Source organism: Rhinolophus sinicus, chromosome 5, assembly GCF_057876585.1.
Source record: "Rhinolophus sinicus isolate RSI-liver-muscle chromosome 5, RSI-T2T, whole genome shotgun sequence".
Classification (NCBI taxonomy): Eukaryota; Metazoa; Chordata; class Mammalia; order Chiroptera; family Rhinolophidae; genus Rhinolophus; species Rhinolophus sinicus.
In genome coordinates, this window is record NC_142505.1 from 4,159,627 (window position 1) to 4,176,307 (window position 16,681).

The window sequence follows — 16,681 nt, forward strand, 5'->3', positions numbered from 1 at the left end:
CAAATCTCCTGGCGCTTCCAGCAGGCGGAGGGGAAAAGGAACCATTTTAAAACAGACCAGATCATTCTGTTCTTCTTAACAAGTCCTACCCTCAGGTGAATCTATTGAACCAGAACACACCTGCTGAGGTTTAACCAGAGCCTAACCTACCTGGAGGAAGGAAAGTACCAAACTCCAGCTCCCCACCTAAGGAAGGGGAAGGAACTAGGAAGCCCTGGGGAGGGTCAGAGTCCAGGCTCCCCAAAGACGGACGCCCACCGCAGGACTCCGGAGTGGCTGCCCGCTCCCCGCACCGTAGCACTGCATCCCTAAAGCCCTACTTAACGCAGTTCCTCCTACACGGTGTATCACATCTGCTGTCACAAACAATTAGACGGCACATTAAAAGGCAAAAGGCACAGCTTCAATATATATATTGCACAAGCATCAGAATCAGAGTCCGATATAGCAGGAATGTTGGCATTAACAGACGAGGATTTTTTTAACTATGGATAATGGATATGTACATTGCATGGGTAATGTAAGCTGAGAGATGGAAATTCTAAGAAAGAATCAAAAAGAAATGCCAGAGATCAAAACTACTGTAACAGAAATGAAGACTGCCTCAGATGGGCTCATTAGTAGATGGGACACAGAGGAAGAAAGAAACTCTGAGCTTGAGGATATGACAATAGAAACTTCCAAAACTGAAAGGCAAAGAGAAAAAAGAAACAAAGCAGAACAGCATATCCAAAAACTGTGGGACAATAGCAAAATGTATAACATACATGGAAAGGGAATACCAGCAAGTGAAAAAAGAGAGACATCAGCCTGGCTTTGCTGAATAAACACCATTTGGTCGTGGTCGCCACCCTTTTATCTGTTGCTAGATTCAAGTTGCTAGTATTTTGTGAAAGATTATTGCTTCCATGTTCATGAGAGATACTGGTCAATAGCTTTCTCTTCTTGTGCTATCTCTGTCTGGCTTTGGTATCAGGGTAGCGATGGCTTCATTAAGTGAGTTGGGAAGTTCTCTCAGATCTATTTTCTGAAAGCGTTTGTGTACAATTAGTATTATATTTTCCATATATATCTTATAAAATTCCCCAGTTCAACCGTCTAGACCTTGGTTGCCTCTTCTTTGTGGGATATTACACTTTTGATGATTCAATTTAATAAATATTTATTGAGTGCCTATGATATATGCAGCTCTGTAGTTGTCTTTGAGGAAGTTTAATTTCCTATCTTTATGGAGTTTACAATCTAAGGAAAATAATCCCACATCACCAGTCAATCACGCCATAATACAAAGCACTACTAGATTATGCATAGGTACCATGGCGAACAAAGAACTGAACTGAGATTTGTATTCAAATTCAGTTTCTGTAATTACCTGGTAGTTTGGCTTTAGTCACTCAAACATCCTAAACTAGTTTCTTCATTGTAAAATCAGAGAGTGAGAGTAGAAGATTTCTAAGATCCTTCTAATATTTGAATTATTTGGTCTATGATGAAAGCAGAAAAATGAATTTTACCACAAATGACAATCAGAAAAATTTTGTAACTCAGCACAGATAAAATGTCATTTCGAGTTTATAAGGAAATCCTAGAAATCAGGAAGAAGGCTTTCACAATGCAATAGAAAAAGGAAATCCAGTTGACAGAGAAAGAATCACAAATGGTCCTTAAATACATGAAAAGTTGTTCGACATGTCAAAATCAACTGTCTGTTAACAACCACCAAATAGGAAATGTAATTTTCAAAAGATAAACATTTAAATAGTAATAAAATACATCAAATATCTAGGAATTCATCTAATAAATTTTGTGTAAGACCTCTACACTGAAACCTACAAACGGTTGCTGAGAGAAATTAAACGCCTAAATAAATATTCATGGACTGAAAAATGGAAATGGTAAAATGTCTGTTTTCCCCCAAATGTATCCATAATTCAGTGCAGAAAATCCAAGCCAAAATTCTATCTGGGATTTTCCACACTTAGTGTAAAATTTGCATGGAATTGCAAAGGACCTGGAAAAGTAAATACAATCTTGAAGAATAAAACTGGGGGATTTACATGACCAGTTGTCAACACTCACCAAAAAACCTACAATAATTACGGCAATGTGCTATGTATACGGGTGGAACGGAATAGAGCCCAGAAATAGACCCACACGCATAGGGTCACCAGTTGACAGCACAGCCACCACTGCAGTTCAGAAGGGAAAGGATGATCTCGCCTTTTCCTCGGTAAGTGGTGGGTTTCCATCATGGTATCTTTATAGAAAAAAGATGAACCTTGACCCTTAAATTCCACAGTGCACAAAAATTAATTCAAAAGGGTCATAGAAATAAATGTGAATGAAAAAACAATAAAGCTTCTAGAAGAGAACATTTTCATGACCTTGGGATGAACAAAGATTTCTTAAACAGGGTACAGAAAAGACCAACCCAAAAAGATATAATATATATAATTACTTATATTTAAATGACATGAAATCTGAACTCATATACACAATATATAACAATCCCCTACAATAAGAAACAGACAGCCCAATTAAAAATGAGAAAAAGGTTTAAAAGACACTTCATAAAAGAGAATATTCAAAAGACCAACAAATATGAATAGGTGCTCAGCAAAATTAGCTATCAGGGAAATAAAATTTTAATCCATAATTAAATACCCCTGCACTTCCACCAGATTGGCTAAAATTATAAAGACTCATAACACAGCAAGTCTTAGCAAGGATATGGAGCAACGTGAACTCGCAAACACTGCTGCTGGCAGTGGAAACCGTACAACCACTTTGGAAAACTGGTGAATCTACTAAAGCTAAACATACACCAGCAACTCCAAGCCTGAGTTCACACCCAAAGAAAAAAATGACAATATAAGTTTTTTAAAACACATGTCAAAAATATTGAGAGCAGCTTTCTTCATCATAGCCAAAATCTAGAAACCAAAATGTCTATTTTTAGAAAAGTGATATAAATTGTTGTATATTAATACAAGGAAATATACAACAACAACAGAAAAACAATGAGCTACTGTTTAAATACAAGAACATGGACAAATCTCACAGACATAATGTTTAGTGAAGAAGTCAGACACAAAAGAGCACATACTGCACAATTCCAGTTATATGAAGTTCAAGAACTAATTGATGGGGTAGAATTCAGCATGATGGTTAGTACTGGGTAGCAAGGGGGGCGAGGCCATTTTCCAGGGTGCTGGAGGTGGTAATATGGATGTCTACATATTCAACAATTCATCGAGCTGTAGACTTAACATTTGTGTACTTTATTGTATGTATATTTTATTTTAAAATGCTGTAAGGATGCTCAATATCACTTAAGATAAATGCAAATTAAAACTACCTAGAGATATAATACCATTTCTCACCTATTAGAGGGAAAAATCCAGTTACTTAATATGTTCTCTTGGCAAAGCTGTGAGGAGGCAGAAACTAACAGTGCCCTTGGGAAGGCAGAACGTTGCAGCCCTGTGGAGCCTGCATCTACCCTTTGACAATCTCACTGCTGGAATTCCATACACATCCCTGTACACACATGAAGTGACACATGTACAAGTTTAATCTGCATGACATTGTTTGCAATAGGAAACGTTCTGAAATGACCCAGGGTCCGGCAACAGGGGACTGGTTGAAAAATATCTTACATTCATGCCGTGGAATACTCTGTAGCTGTAAAAATAAGTAACTAAAGTCCTATGTACAGGGTGCTGGGTGAACATTACACAGCTATTAAAAATATGAAACTGTAAAAAAATAAAACTGAGGGCGATACCGAGTACTGATATGCAGCAATCTCCTGTATACACTATTAAGTGTAAAATATGGTGTAAAACAATGAATATGGAATACAGCGTTTTGAGTAAATAAAGCAGAAAAATGAAAATATATGTTCACATTTCCTTCAATGTGCAAAATAAAACACTGGAAGTATAAACAAGAAACCAATAAAAATTGCTGACCATGAGGTTCGGGGGAGAAAGGAAACATATACAATGGAGAATCCTCAATATATACTGTTTGGAAACCATTTTAATTTTTGAACCATGTAAACGTCTTACCTATTAAAAAGAAGAATAAGAACATAAAAACACGAGGTACAGCCACAAGTCCTGCTAATAAAATTCAGCAGGGAAAAAAGTGAAGCTTTATGCCAGCTGAGAAATGACTCGTCGGAGAGACGGAAGTTCGCACGGTTGTCATACAGCCCGATTTCGGACACCGACCTCCACGTTCGCACCAGGGGCTGGCACTTCACTTTGAAATCGTGTTCCTTGGTCAGAACATTCCCTTGAACATTATGTAGCTCACTTCATTCAGCTCAGTGGTCACTTCTGGGAAGAGAGGGAGAGAAACAGGGGTGGGTGCAGAGGGTCCCACAGGAGCCTGAACTGCGTCTACATTTTATTTCTATACATAACATAATAAAAGACATAAAGCAAAAATGGCACAACACAAAAGTCTGACAAACCTGGCGGGTAGGGGGGAACTTCAATTGTGTCCTTTTTAATTGAAGACACCAGGAGCGTCTGAGAAGAACAATAGATGTACTTAAGACAAAGCATTTCATTGTTTTCTGTGCACAAATAATACAGGGAAGGAAAAACACGTTTGAAGCCAAAAACCGCAGCCGACCTTGGCTCATCAAGAAGTGACACAATAAGCCCCTCAGGCTGTGAGAGAGCATTCAGAACAGAGCAAACTGGCATGTAGGAGTGCCCGCCGCTGGCAGTGGGCCGAGGCCCGGAGAGCCATCAGACTCCATGTGACGGCACCGGTTCATAACCACCCAGAAGCCCTTTGTTCCCTTAACTCCCACAGGCAAGGAGTAAAGTTTCCAAATGAAAAACTAGACCAAGTAACCATGAATCCTTCAGAGACAACATTTTCTACATATTTCATGATCCCTTTTTAGGGAAATGCACAAGGTCTAATTACACAAGCTGTTTATTCTCCTCATTAGCCTTTTGGGTTTCAGCATGTGTGGGTTTTCATAAGCTTGTCTCACTATTAAACTCAGCCAAATTCATACTCACAGAGGAAGTCAGACTCCAGTACGCCAGTCTGCAAGCGGCCCAAACCCATGGGGTAATCAAAACCCTTCTGTTGGCTGCTACGTGACTTTTTTCTTTCCTCCTGCAAATGGCTATAGCTGGATGAATGTCAATACACACTCCCTCTACAGCCTTACCCTGTTTAACTTCAATTACCTTCCTGCTCAAGATCCTTCTGATCACTCGGCAAAGGTGAAAACAAAAGTGTGAAGAGAACAGGCTTTTAATATAAATGAGTACATAGTGCCTCGTATTATTCGACACTTTCCAAACTTCAAGGCACTTTCCCAGTGTTGACCCTTATAACTTAACAAGGAAGCAGGGTGTTTTACATTCCCATTTTACAGATCAGGAAGGCTGAGGCTCAGGAAAGTCAAGTGGCTAGCCAAAAAGTTATACAGCTCCTAAGTGGATGGAACCCACATGCATATCTTCTGACCTCATTCCAGAGTCCTTTCCACTATGCCACGTGTCTGGCAGGCTCAAGCCAAAAAAAATGGTGACGAAACTTTACAAATTCCTTTCCATCCATAAGATGCAAATTCTCCCACAGTCATGGTTGCCAAAGTACCCAGTTCCAGTGGATGTTTTGGAGACCAGTCTTTCCTTCCATATTTCCTCCCCCTCTGGCTGCCACCATTAAATGTCACTCCTCTGGCTAAGGACGGGACTTCACCATAAGCTGACTCTTCTAAGTATTGTTCCTAAGGTATCTGCATCAGAAATAAACTGGGAACCTGTTAAAAATGTAAATTCCTGACCATCATCCTGGATCCATGAAATTGATTCTCCTGGGAGTAGATTTCGGAATCTGCATTTCTAACCAGCTCCCCCATACGCTGTTACCAGCTCTAATGATGAAAACCACTGCTTTCAGCAATGAAAAGCCCGGCATGCTTGGAACCAAAGACGAGGACCATCAAAGGATTAAGAAGATAATGGTGGAAGCAGTGTTGGTCGCGTGCTTCAGTGGAAAGAGACTGGAGTCCAGGGGTCATTGCAGCAGCCCAGCTTGAGGAGCAGGACAGGAGGGAGGGTAAAGACCAGAGAAAGAAGAGAAACTGTAAGGGGCATTATAAAACTCACGATGATTTCCTCTCTGTCATCCACAAAACATCTATCCTTACTGTCGTTTTTCTTTCATTTCACCTCGGTTCCATTCCCCATTACTACCGTGTTTCCCCGAAAATAAGACCTAGCCAGACAATCAGCTCTAATGCGTCTTTTGGAGCAAAAATTAATATAAGACCCAGTGTTATTTTACTATAAGACCGGGTATAATATACAATATGATATAAGATACTATAATACCAGATTTAATATAATATAATTAATATAATACCCGCTCTTATATTAATTTTTGCTCCAAAAGACGCATTAGAGCTGATGGTCCTGCTAGGTCTTATTTTCGGGGAAACACGGTAAGAGGCCCCATAGATTCTGTGAACATACTTCATTCATCAAGGCTACAGTTCAGCTCGTGTGTGTGTGTGTGTGTGTGTGTGTGTGTGTGTGTGTGTCTCCTCTCGCTTCATACAAAGGGATTCAGCTTCAGTTCATGTAAGACGGTTTAATTAATCTCCAGTGACTAAAACTGAGTTCCTTTGCTAAAGTCATTTAGATTAGAAGAAAAGATAGTGAGCGTCCAATACTGATGTCCAAAGCATTTCAAATTCATGTCTAAAACTGCAAACCCCCAGGCTTTTCACGTGTGCTGGAGAAGTTCGTGAAAACATCACTTTCCAACTCATTCTGGGGCTCACAGTCTGTTCCCTAGGAGCTGAAAACACTGAATGCATTTCCGAGAAAGGCTCTCATTTTCATTTGTTTTCTTTGTCCTTTGTCCTTGTTTCTCCTTTTCTCTCTCTTGCCTCCTTTCTCTCTCTATGTACACATTCAAATGGTGGCCAATGGTGATGGATGTTTTGCATTCTTATCTTTCTCACAGCAGACAGGAACCACATCAGCCTGGAACTTAGAATGCCTGAGTTCTAGTTCCAGTTTTATGTACCACTGACTTCCTATGGGACCTTGAGTAATTCAACTCTCCCTCTAGAGCTCAGTTTCTTCGTCTGTGAAATGAGGAGACAGCATTAGCGGGCATCCAAGGCCCTGCCGTTCAAAGTGTCTGCAGTTCTAACCTGACCTCTCTGGATCCCTTCCAGCAGCATGAAAGTTTAAAACCTCCCAATCCAAATTACTCTTTAGTCCATTTGAGTTCAGAGCATTTAAAACATCTCTATGATTGTGCACTAGAGTCTTATGCTACAACAGTAGAGCTATAAAAAAGTTGGTTTAGCTACTTGTCTGCCCACACGTATTTCTCACCACAACTTCTTTAATCAGGTCCAGAGACTAGACAAGGAAAAGGAATCCTAATGAAATAAGCAGTCCTGTGGCATCCGATCACCTCAGAGCCGCGTCCCACACCTTTGAATCACCACAGGCCTCTCCGTGGATAATGTTCCATCAGCTTCCTCCTCCCACCATCACACTCAGCAGGAAACATGAGCTCATGCCAAGGACACACATGGCATCACATCAGAAGGACTGGAGTGGACAAGATCTACTCCTGCCTTCCCCCAGCTGGCCAGAGACATGGGGACCGTGAGGGAAGGAGGCGATGAGAGTGGCCGTGAATCTTCATAGTCAAAATGCAAATTTTCATCAAGTTAAAGGCAGCAAATAGTTTTGGCTTGGCTTGGCTTGGGTTTGGTGTTTGTTTGTTTTGGCTTTGGCTTTGTCTTTTTAAAAACTGCCACGATGCTAACCACATAAGCAAAGAGCCACGAGCTGGTTGCCATAGTCGCAATCGCCATCTCCCATTTCCCGTGACTAGATGGCACTCTATCATCTCCCAAGTCAATATCCACTACAATGTGACCTGCCATTCACTCCCTCATTCGTTTAGTAAAGTTTTACTAATTGCCTATTATGCGCCAGGCACTGGGCAAGGAGCTGGGAATGCTCTGGTGAAGGGAACAGATACAAGTCTCTGCCTTCACTATGTTTATAGTTTGTGGGGGGAGGGTGGCTGGGAGATATTAATCAAGTATCAACAGGAGTAAACTGTAATACGTACCATACATATATATTTTACATATATATATATATATATATATATATATATATATATATATATATATATACATATACACACATACATTTGGAAAAAAATTCAGGAAATATATACACGCAGACGTTAATGGTAGTAATTGCCAGGGGATAGGGTTATGTGAGTTTTGTTTTTCTTTTCTTCCTTATAATGTCTTATATATTCTCTGATTTTTTTCACAAGCATTACACTTTTATAATGAAAAAAGCCCTTCCCACTGTAAAAATTTCATGCTTTTGGAGTTTTATTTACATAGGAAAATAGGGCATAAATTGCCAGATGTCAAAAACCGCTAAAAATTAAAGTTGCAAACCAGCACGTATAGTAAGATCTCATTTTGGTTATATAATGCAAAAATAACAAACGGGAAAGACATGTACCAAATACTAATAGCAATTATTTTGGGCGAGATAAGAGATCATTTTGTCTTTCATGCTTTTTAAAAATTACGCGAGCTTTCTACGTTGAATGTGTATTACCTTTCCATTCCATCCTTGGAACCTCACCACCTCCGGGAAGCTCTCCCTGACATCACAACTGCAGCCCACGCCACCTCCCCAAGCCCAACATCTAGAAAACTTGAATCTATTGCCATTTTAACACCAAGCACCAGATACTGTTCATCACTATTTCTCTCGTGAGGAAGGTACCAAGTATTTGATTTCTTTCACCCACAACAGTATTGGGTCATGGTCAGGAAACCCTGAGAGCTTCACCGTTTCCTCCGAAGTCCTACCAGGACGCATGGCCACCTATGTTTCAGGTTGGCTGGGAGACCAGCAGGAGGCAACCCCGCCCGGAAGCCCCGCCCCGGAAGCCCCGCCCTGGAAGCCCCGCCCTGGAAGCCCCGCCCCTGAAGCCCGCCCCGGAAGCCCCGCCCCGGAAGCCCCGCCCCCCGGCGTCCCGCTCGTGGTTCCCAGCTCTCTCCCAGAACACCTGTCATCTTCACCGCGCAGACAGCACCTCCGAGCGGTCAGCGTCATTTCTCAGCTGAGTTTTCTGCCTCGACCCATCCGAAGGAAAGGGCTCATTGTTGCAGCACGTCCTTTATGACCCACAGGAGTTCGATGTCCCTGCCGCGGGGCCAGGAAGGAGAGATTCAGAGAATCCTGGGCCCGAAATGGAGGCGGGAGAGGCGCTAAGACTCACGATGAAGAGACGGGGTACAGTGACGGTAACGGATGCGCCCTGGGCCCCTCGACGAGGGGGTCGCGAGCTGCTCCTCCCGCGGCAGCAGCCGGAGAGACATTACAATACACGATCATCTGCCCAGAGTGAAGGAGCAATGATGGGAAACTGTCACGTTTGCCTCGGATTCTCTATTTGCCTCTTTCACAAGGAGGATATATTTCTGAGCTGATGATTAACGTTCCTATCTAATAAGATGTACCGTCTTCAAATCCAAAGGTCTGACAAACAACGTGAGTTTTACTATGGCCTCGGCTGCCCAGTGGACGGAAGCGGGGCCTGCTCTTTGGCTTCTTATCAGTCCCGGCAGCGGGAGCCTGCAGTTAAGAGAATGGACCTTGGGGTCAAACAGGCTTAAGTCTGCATATAAACTGCGCTTCCTGCTAGTTGTGTGATGTGGGCAAGTTAATTAACTCTTTGTGCCCGTTTCCTCGGCAGGAACGTGGAGCGGATACCGTGACACAGCTCACTGGGTCGCTCAGAATTAAACAAGACGCCGCTGACCGTGCTCAGGACGGGCCTGCCGCCGAGCAGCTGCCCACTTTGCCCCTCGTTTTTCATCGGCACGTTTCTTCCTATCACTGCTCACAGGCTGCTTCTGCGACACAGACAGAAGCCACGTCTCGTTCTGCTGCTTTACTCAGGCCACTGTTGTTCTCTGACATGGCCTCCCCTCTCCTTTCTACTCATCAAAAATCCGGATTTCCTTCCAGACTCAACTCGAGATTCACTTCCCAAAATTATCCCTAAGTCACTGTCACAGAGGAAAAAAAAAAAAAACCCTCTCCAAACTGTGACTATTTATTGGGAGGATGGCAATGTCATGAGCAAACACCGCAAGAGGACATGGGAAAGGGGGGCGATCCTAAGCTGAGGAGTCGAAGGCTCTGACTAAAAATTCCTAATCTGCCAACTGCCAGCTATGTGACCTGGAACAAACCACCTTAGGTTCTCCGAGCCTCGTTTCTTCAATCTGTTAAATAAGCGTTATAATCTCTCCAACCATTTCTTCTGTCAGGAACAGCCCAATATAGATAAGCATTAAAGTTAAGAGCAAGAAAAAGAAGAAGACAAGGAAGAAAAAAACAGGAGGAAGAAAGGAACAACCAAGGGTGGAGAGAGGCCTGGCAGGGAGGGTGTGAGGGCTGAAGAAGAAAGAGCTCGTGTGAGAGGAACCGTGATTCCTATGGGCAGAGTCAGAGGGGCCTCACATCACCAGATTGGTGAGGATAATAGTTTCTAGCAGAAAACTAAGCAGGTGAGCTTGGCATCAATTAGGAAAAGACCTGGAAAGGAGATGAAAAGGCAAGAACTTGGCCTTACAAGTATCAACAGACAGCCTGTGAGCTGCTTAGATATAAGCTGTGTGACAAGGGACTATTTCAGATTGGATCCAGCTACATAATGTTTGAGCCATGTTACAATGGTGCTGGGTTTTGGGTCCCTAGAACCTTCCCCCATCTCTTTTTATAACACATCGTGCCATGTGTACCACCATCAGCACCCCCGCCCGGGCTCACAGAGATAGACAGACAACCCAGGTCAGGCCAACCAAAGTACTTGACTTCTACAGTTGGAGATTAGGGTTCAAAGCAAAACAAGATATGCAAAAGCCCTGAGGTAGGAAAGAACTTTCTGATGCAACTAAAAGCAGGGACAGCATGTGCTGGGAGAGGATGTAAGAGAGGCAGGTGGGATCAGATCGTGTAGGCCATGCAGCGCTCTGTAACTCATTTTTTGTATATTATCCATGACTATAAATATACATTTAATGGCATGATACAGTTACTCAAGCCAATGTTCATTTTCCTAGACACCTGTTTTAACTCAAAACACAACTATTCCCACAGTAAGCCCCTCTACCTTGTCTCCCTGATTCTCAATATATATGTTTCTTACTGCATTCAGCTGACTCTGGGTCCAAATTCCTCTTCTCCTATGCCAGAACAAAGCACACATCCTCTAGCAGCAGATGGCAGGGGACAGAATACTGAGGGCAACACTACTTTTCCAATAACTAAGTTTCTGGAGAGTGGCCCCAGGAGGCCAATTAGAGCCAATATCCAGCTCTAACTGATAGTGGTGTCACACTCTCTGATCTGCCCTCACTTTACACGGCTGTGCTTCACTGCTTCTCCAGGTCAGACGTAAGGGGAATTTGAGGGTGATGGAAAATGTGGTTACTGAGAAGTTTCAATACCTGCTCCCTTTAAGGAAAGAACATCCGACATTCTTTCCTCCAGCTTTCCAAGGTCTTGAATCCTGAAAAACACACTGTACATTCTTAGACCCCTGACATATCGAATCTTTTAAATACACCCTTTCAGCTAATACCAGAAGTACCGGTGGCAGCACAGGAGGCTTCTTAAAGCCACTACGGAGCACCAAGTGGGGACCCTACACCCTTTGTCTCATCAGCCGACGAGGTGGATGTTACAATTTTTTCCAAATGACAGACAAGGAATCGAGGCTCTGAAAGGTGAATTTCTGACTAAGGATGCCCAGCAGGTAAGGGAGGAAATGAGAAGCAAACCGGATGCAAAGAGTGTGCCCACAACCACACGTGACCTTCGTCGTCAAGAAACCACGCTAACTGGTGCATAAAGGAATTTAGATCAAGACAACAATTAGCCTCTGGGAATGTAAACTCCAGATGAAATCAAACCAGGAAAGGATGCACGGAGAGCTAAGTAAAACGCTGGACAAATACACACACTGTGTGACCAGTTTCTCCCGCTGGTCAAGCAGGGCTCAGGGGAAGCCCGGTGCCTTCCTTCCCACACACGGGTCGTCCTCCAGAACAAGCTGGCATCGGGCTGCAGACACTTTCTCCCTGGGAAATCCTCTAGTGAGCCTTTGACAACCCACCTTTCTTTGAAGGTCTACAGCCCCCAAGGCCAAGAAGAGAACCCACTACAGGTCATCGAAGGCATGTCATTTCTCCTAAGAGTTTCAGCTCCACTCCTTTCTAACTGGGTACTATGAGGCCACTTATCTAACCTCTCTGAGCCTTAGTTCTTCCATCTGTGACGTTACCTTCTTTGTGGAGTTGCTGTGAGGACAACATGAAATAATTCATGACAACAGCTGGCATTTGGCATCATGCCTGGCATATAGGAAACATTTAATCAATTCTAGCTATTGTTGGCCATATTACTGTGTATGATCTGCTCTAAGTAAACATAATGTATGAAAATCAGGAATTCCAAATAGATAAATTAGTTACAGGTTATTAGCAATAATAAAAGAAACTTCATTACAAGACTAGATTTCCAAAAGGAACTTTTTTCTTTTTTTAGAGAGAAAACTTCCCAAGAGCATTACATATGGGACTTGGTTTATGCTGCTTCTACCCACAACACTTCTGACACCAAATCTAGGGGATTTTTCCTTGCACCAACCAATTCTCCAACTCTCCAAACACCAACTGAGTGTCCAGAATTCAATTCAATTCTGACACTAACTACCCAGAGGTAGCATCAGTCTCCACAGGCTCAGTGCTTGGTTGTACCAAGCTGCCCTCCCTTCAGATGCCAGCTGCAAGTACTGGGTGCCCATGGTACCCACACTTCTGTCCAACTTGGCTACAAAGTTGAGGGTCCCTACCATACCACCTTTCAGGTTTAATAATTTGCTAGAACTGTTCACAGAACTCAGGGACACACTCCACGTGTATTTCCTGGCTTATTATAAAGGATACAACCCAGGAACAACCAGAGGAAGGGCTCCTCTCTGGAGTCCCCAGCCACCGGTCATCTCATCAGAATAAGACACTCTGACCACTCCATAGATTACAAGGATTTGAGGAGCTATGTGCCGGGAACCTGGGACAAAGACCGAATAAGTATTTCTTACTGTATCACACGTGAGTACCCAAAAGTTAAACTTACCACTTTCAAAAACTCCTGTAGTGTAAAGGGAAGTACATTTGAGTTCCAAGGTTTAATAACACTTTGACCAGAAAAGATTTCTAGAAGGGATAAGGATATTATCAAAAAGATCTGCTGATTTCTGGAGAAATCAAGCAGCTAACAGATATTCTCAAACAATTCACCACCCAAGGGAACGGCAGACAGCAAAACTTTCCACCCTGGATCCAACTAGAAAGGTGGCCTGTTAATGGCTGGGCATCACCCAGTTTGGGGGCGTGAGAGAGTTGATTACAAGAAATTAAGGAAGACGAGGGTGATGTGACCAGCTACATTATGTCAGCTAGATCACATAACCTTACAGGCTTCAGTTTCCTGGCTGATGAAATGAGAGTTGTACATAGATGATTCTTTAGGCCCCCTTTTGCTTTCAAGTGCAATAACCCTAGCAAGGCTACCACTGCCTGGGGAAGACGATAGAGAGAACTCGTCTCAAATAACAGCACTCTTCAAATGGAAAGCATGTTATTATATTTCAACCTCTAACCCCATCCCTTGCTGTTACCCAAACCACGTAACAATTTAATCTGCAAGAAGTGAAACTTGAACTGATGATTTGAGGAGCAGGTCACGGAGGTGTCTGCCATCCTGAAGGGCCCCACTAATATGCCCTTTCCTGCTTATCCACGCAAAGAAAGAGACGTGATCTTTTCTTTCTTTCCAGTTTTACTGATAAATAAGTTATGGGAAAGAGACGTCCTCTTGAGCAGTGAGGGGCAGATGTAACAGCCTTTCCTTAGGACACCACTCTTCATGTTGGAGAATTGCTGCAGTTATCAGAGGAATAGGTCGACGGTGGCATGCTCTTCTACTGGCAGGGAGAATCCTGGCAGTGGGCGCTAAATATGGGTGCTACCCGGAATCTGGGACATGAGTCGTCCTACCTTTATGTCACAGTCGTAAAGGCTGTAGCAAGTTATCTTGTTACACAGGGATTCATCTCTGTCTTATTAAGCCTAGAGCAAATATGCATCTCTTACTTGGCAAGTGGCAGAGAATAGGTGCTGTTGGAGAGAATTATTTGATGGGAATGATCAGAACGAGTAACTAAGAGCGGTGAGTGTCCTACTTAAATTCCTCCCAGTGCCTCGTTGATAAATGTAAGTGGAGCCACTAGCCATGCATAGCGTTCTTGATTGTAAGCATCAGAATTGACGGTGACTAACTCCATCAAAAGCAGCCGCGATGTGGGTGGAGAGTGTCGTAGAACCAACAGGAGCAGGTTGGCACATGTACAATGTAGTGAAGGACAAGTCAGCACAGATGTAAGAGCAACCTGAGCTTGCCACATTTCTATGTGCTAGGTGCTCAGGCTGCAGGTATTTGGGGCAATCCCTTCCAGAGTCCTTCTACCTTGGCCCCACATGGTAGCAGAGGGTATTAGTCTCTTCGGGCTGCCATAACAAAATGGCACAGACCGGTCATAGAGTCCATGATCAAGGTGCTGGCAAATTCGGTGTCTCATCCTGACTACTAGTAGATAGCTGCCTTCTCACCATGTCTTCACATGGCCCATCCTCTGTGCACGTCAGAGAGACAGCAATTCCTGATGTGTCTCCCTCCTCCTGTGAGGACACCAGTTCTATCACACCGGAGTCCCCCCCATGACTTCATGTAACCTTCATCACCTCCTTATGGCCCTGTCTCCAAGGGCAGTCACATAGCGTCATAGGAGCAGGTTTGCACCTTGCAGCAACTGAGGGAGCCCCGGAAGCCAAGAAGTGGGGGACACAGCTAGCACACATTGCAGTTGCGACAGGATGCTACTGCAGCTGCTTCCCACGAGGAAAGATTTCCAACTGTACTCTGTGCCCTTAAATCACTAGCTCCAGGGAGAGAAGGAATCTGCCTGCCAGGGTGAGGTCACATGTCAGCCCCCAGGGAGCAGAGAGCCAAAGGCTCTACTTTCTTTGGATTCCATGGAGGGAGACAGGCACCTGAAAATTTACTATCCCAGCAACGTTACATGAAATGATGGGGGACAGTTCTCCCAAAGGAAATCAGGGTACTATTCAGAAAAAAGAGTTTATACTTGCTTGCAGACAAAAGCAAAAAAGAAGGAAAAAGAAAGCCATAAACAACAGCTTGCATGTGTGTTCACTTATTTGTCATGTAGTAAAACTTTCAAGGTCATATGACATTATAAAAAAACAATCCCAGAGCACAGAAGATCTCACCAGCAAAGGCACGCAATCTCTCTCACACTCTCCCTACCTAGGTATCCTGAACTGTGGTGCAGGAAGAAAGCCAGCAGTTCCAGCCTGGCTGCTACCCCTGTCCTCAGAAGAAGAATGGCTGAGACCAACCCCCGCAAGGTCAGTGGGTTATTGTCCTTCCTTTGCTCCCTCATCTAAAGAAGGGGGATTCCACGGGTCACTCTCAGATTTAGTTACTTTATATGCGCAGCCGCAGTTACCCAAAGCCTGTGCATGGATGTAAGACAGCATCTGCACCCCTCCAAAGACAGGTTTCCAACAGCGAATCCAAAACAAATGATCTGCACTTCGGGAAACTGCTCCTCAGATCCAAGCGCAAATGAGTGTTGGGAGCAGCACGCCTTTCGTAGATCAAGGGTAACCATTCCACCTCCTGTGGGAGCTTGACCAGCATTTATTCAGATCTGCAGACGGCGCCATGAGGGACAGCGTCATGTGCCATCACATCCGTGCCAGTTGATGTGCTTCCAAAACTATCTCCTTCCAATCGTCCGACTTCGCTGAGCAAGGAGGTGTAAGGACAATGATAAAACTCCCCATGAGGAGCTTTCATCTCCAGTGGGCAATTTTCTTATTTTTCGAACCCATGTTCACCTTTTAATATGAAATGATCTCCCTACTCCTTGAGGAAAGCAGTCCACGGAGGTGTTTTCAGTGAGCAACCACTAAACTTGAAAACAGTACCAATTTAATTGGGCGTGTTTTTTCACATCCACAAAAGGCTACCCTGTACCACTAACAGATCATACACGCAATGTGAATTGTTTAATGTAAAGCATGCAATTCAGAAAGGCCTTAAAATATCACACTGCAGTTTGAAAATGTTTGAGTCATGAGAAATAGGGCACAGATGAGCAGACAAGAAATGTCCCTGAACCTGTGTGAGTCAGGTGAGAACGTGAATCATGGCAACGAGCCTCTGAAGGAGGGGATATGGGGAAAGCGGGGACTGCTATTTCCATCCTCAACATAAAAGCACCAGTGTTGCCACTGATGTACCAATAAACAGTGCGAGGTATTCAGAGGTGTCTCACATTTACCAGTTCCCCCTGCCCTACCTAGACCACCCCTGCCTGCTTACGTACTAACACTTGCACTTGAGGGATTATCTCGTATCTGAAAGAATTATGACCATTTTCCTATAGTACCTACATTGGGAACCTGGAT

At 43.6% G+C, this 16,681-nt stretch overlaps 1 protein-coding gene across 5 annotated transcripts in view; it reads right to left on the reverse strand.

The window, feature by feature from the left end:
- SUMF1 (sulfatase modifying factor 1) overlaps positions 1–16,681 on the reverse strand; it is a 278,602-nt gene that overhangs the window by 123,054 nt on the left and 138,867 nt on the right. The window contains exons 10-11 of one of the 5 annotated variants that reach the window (XM_088798101.1): positions 4,484–4,541; positions 3,113–4,346 (exon numbers count right to left, since the gene is read on the reverse strand). The exons of 3 other annotated variants lie outside the window; for them this stretch is intronic. In XM_088798101.1, the coding sequence (XP_088654227.1) occupies positions 4,291–4,346; positions 4,484–4,541 (114 nt within the window). In that variant the 3' untranslated portion in view covers positions 3,113–4,290. Of the gene's footprint in view, positions 1–3,112; positions 4,347–4,483; positions 4,542–16,681 lie in introns of those variants that run through there. One more of the 5 variants, XM_074312229.2, reaches the window with a different exon arrangement.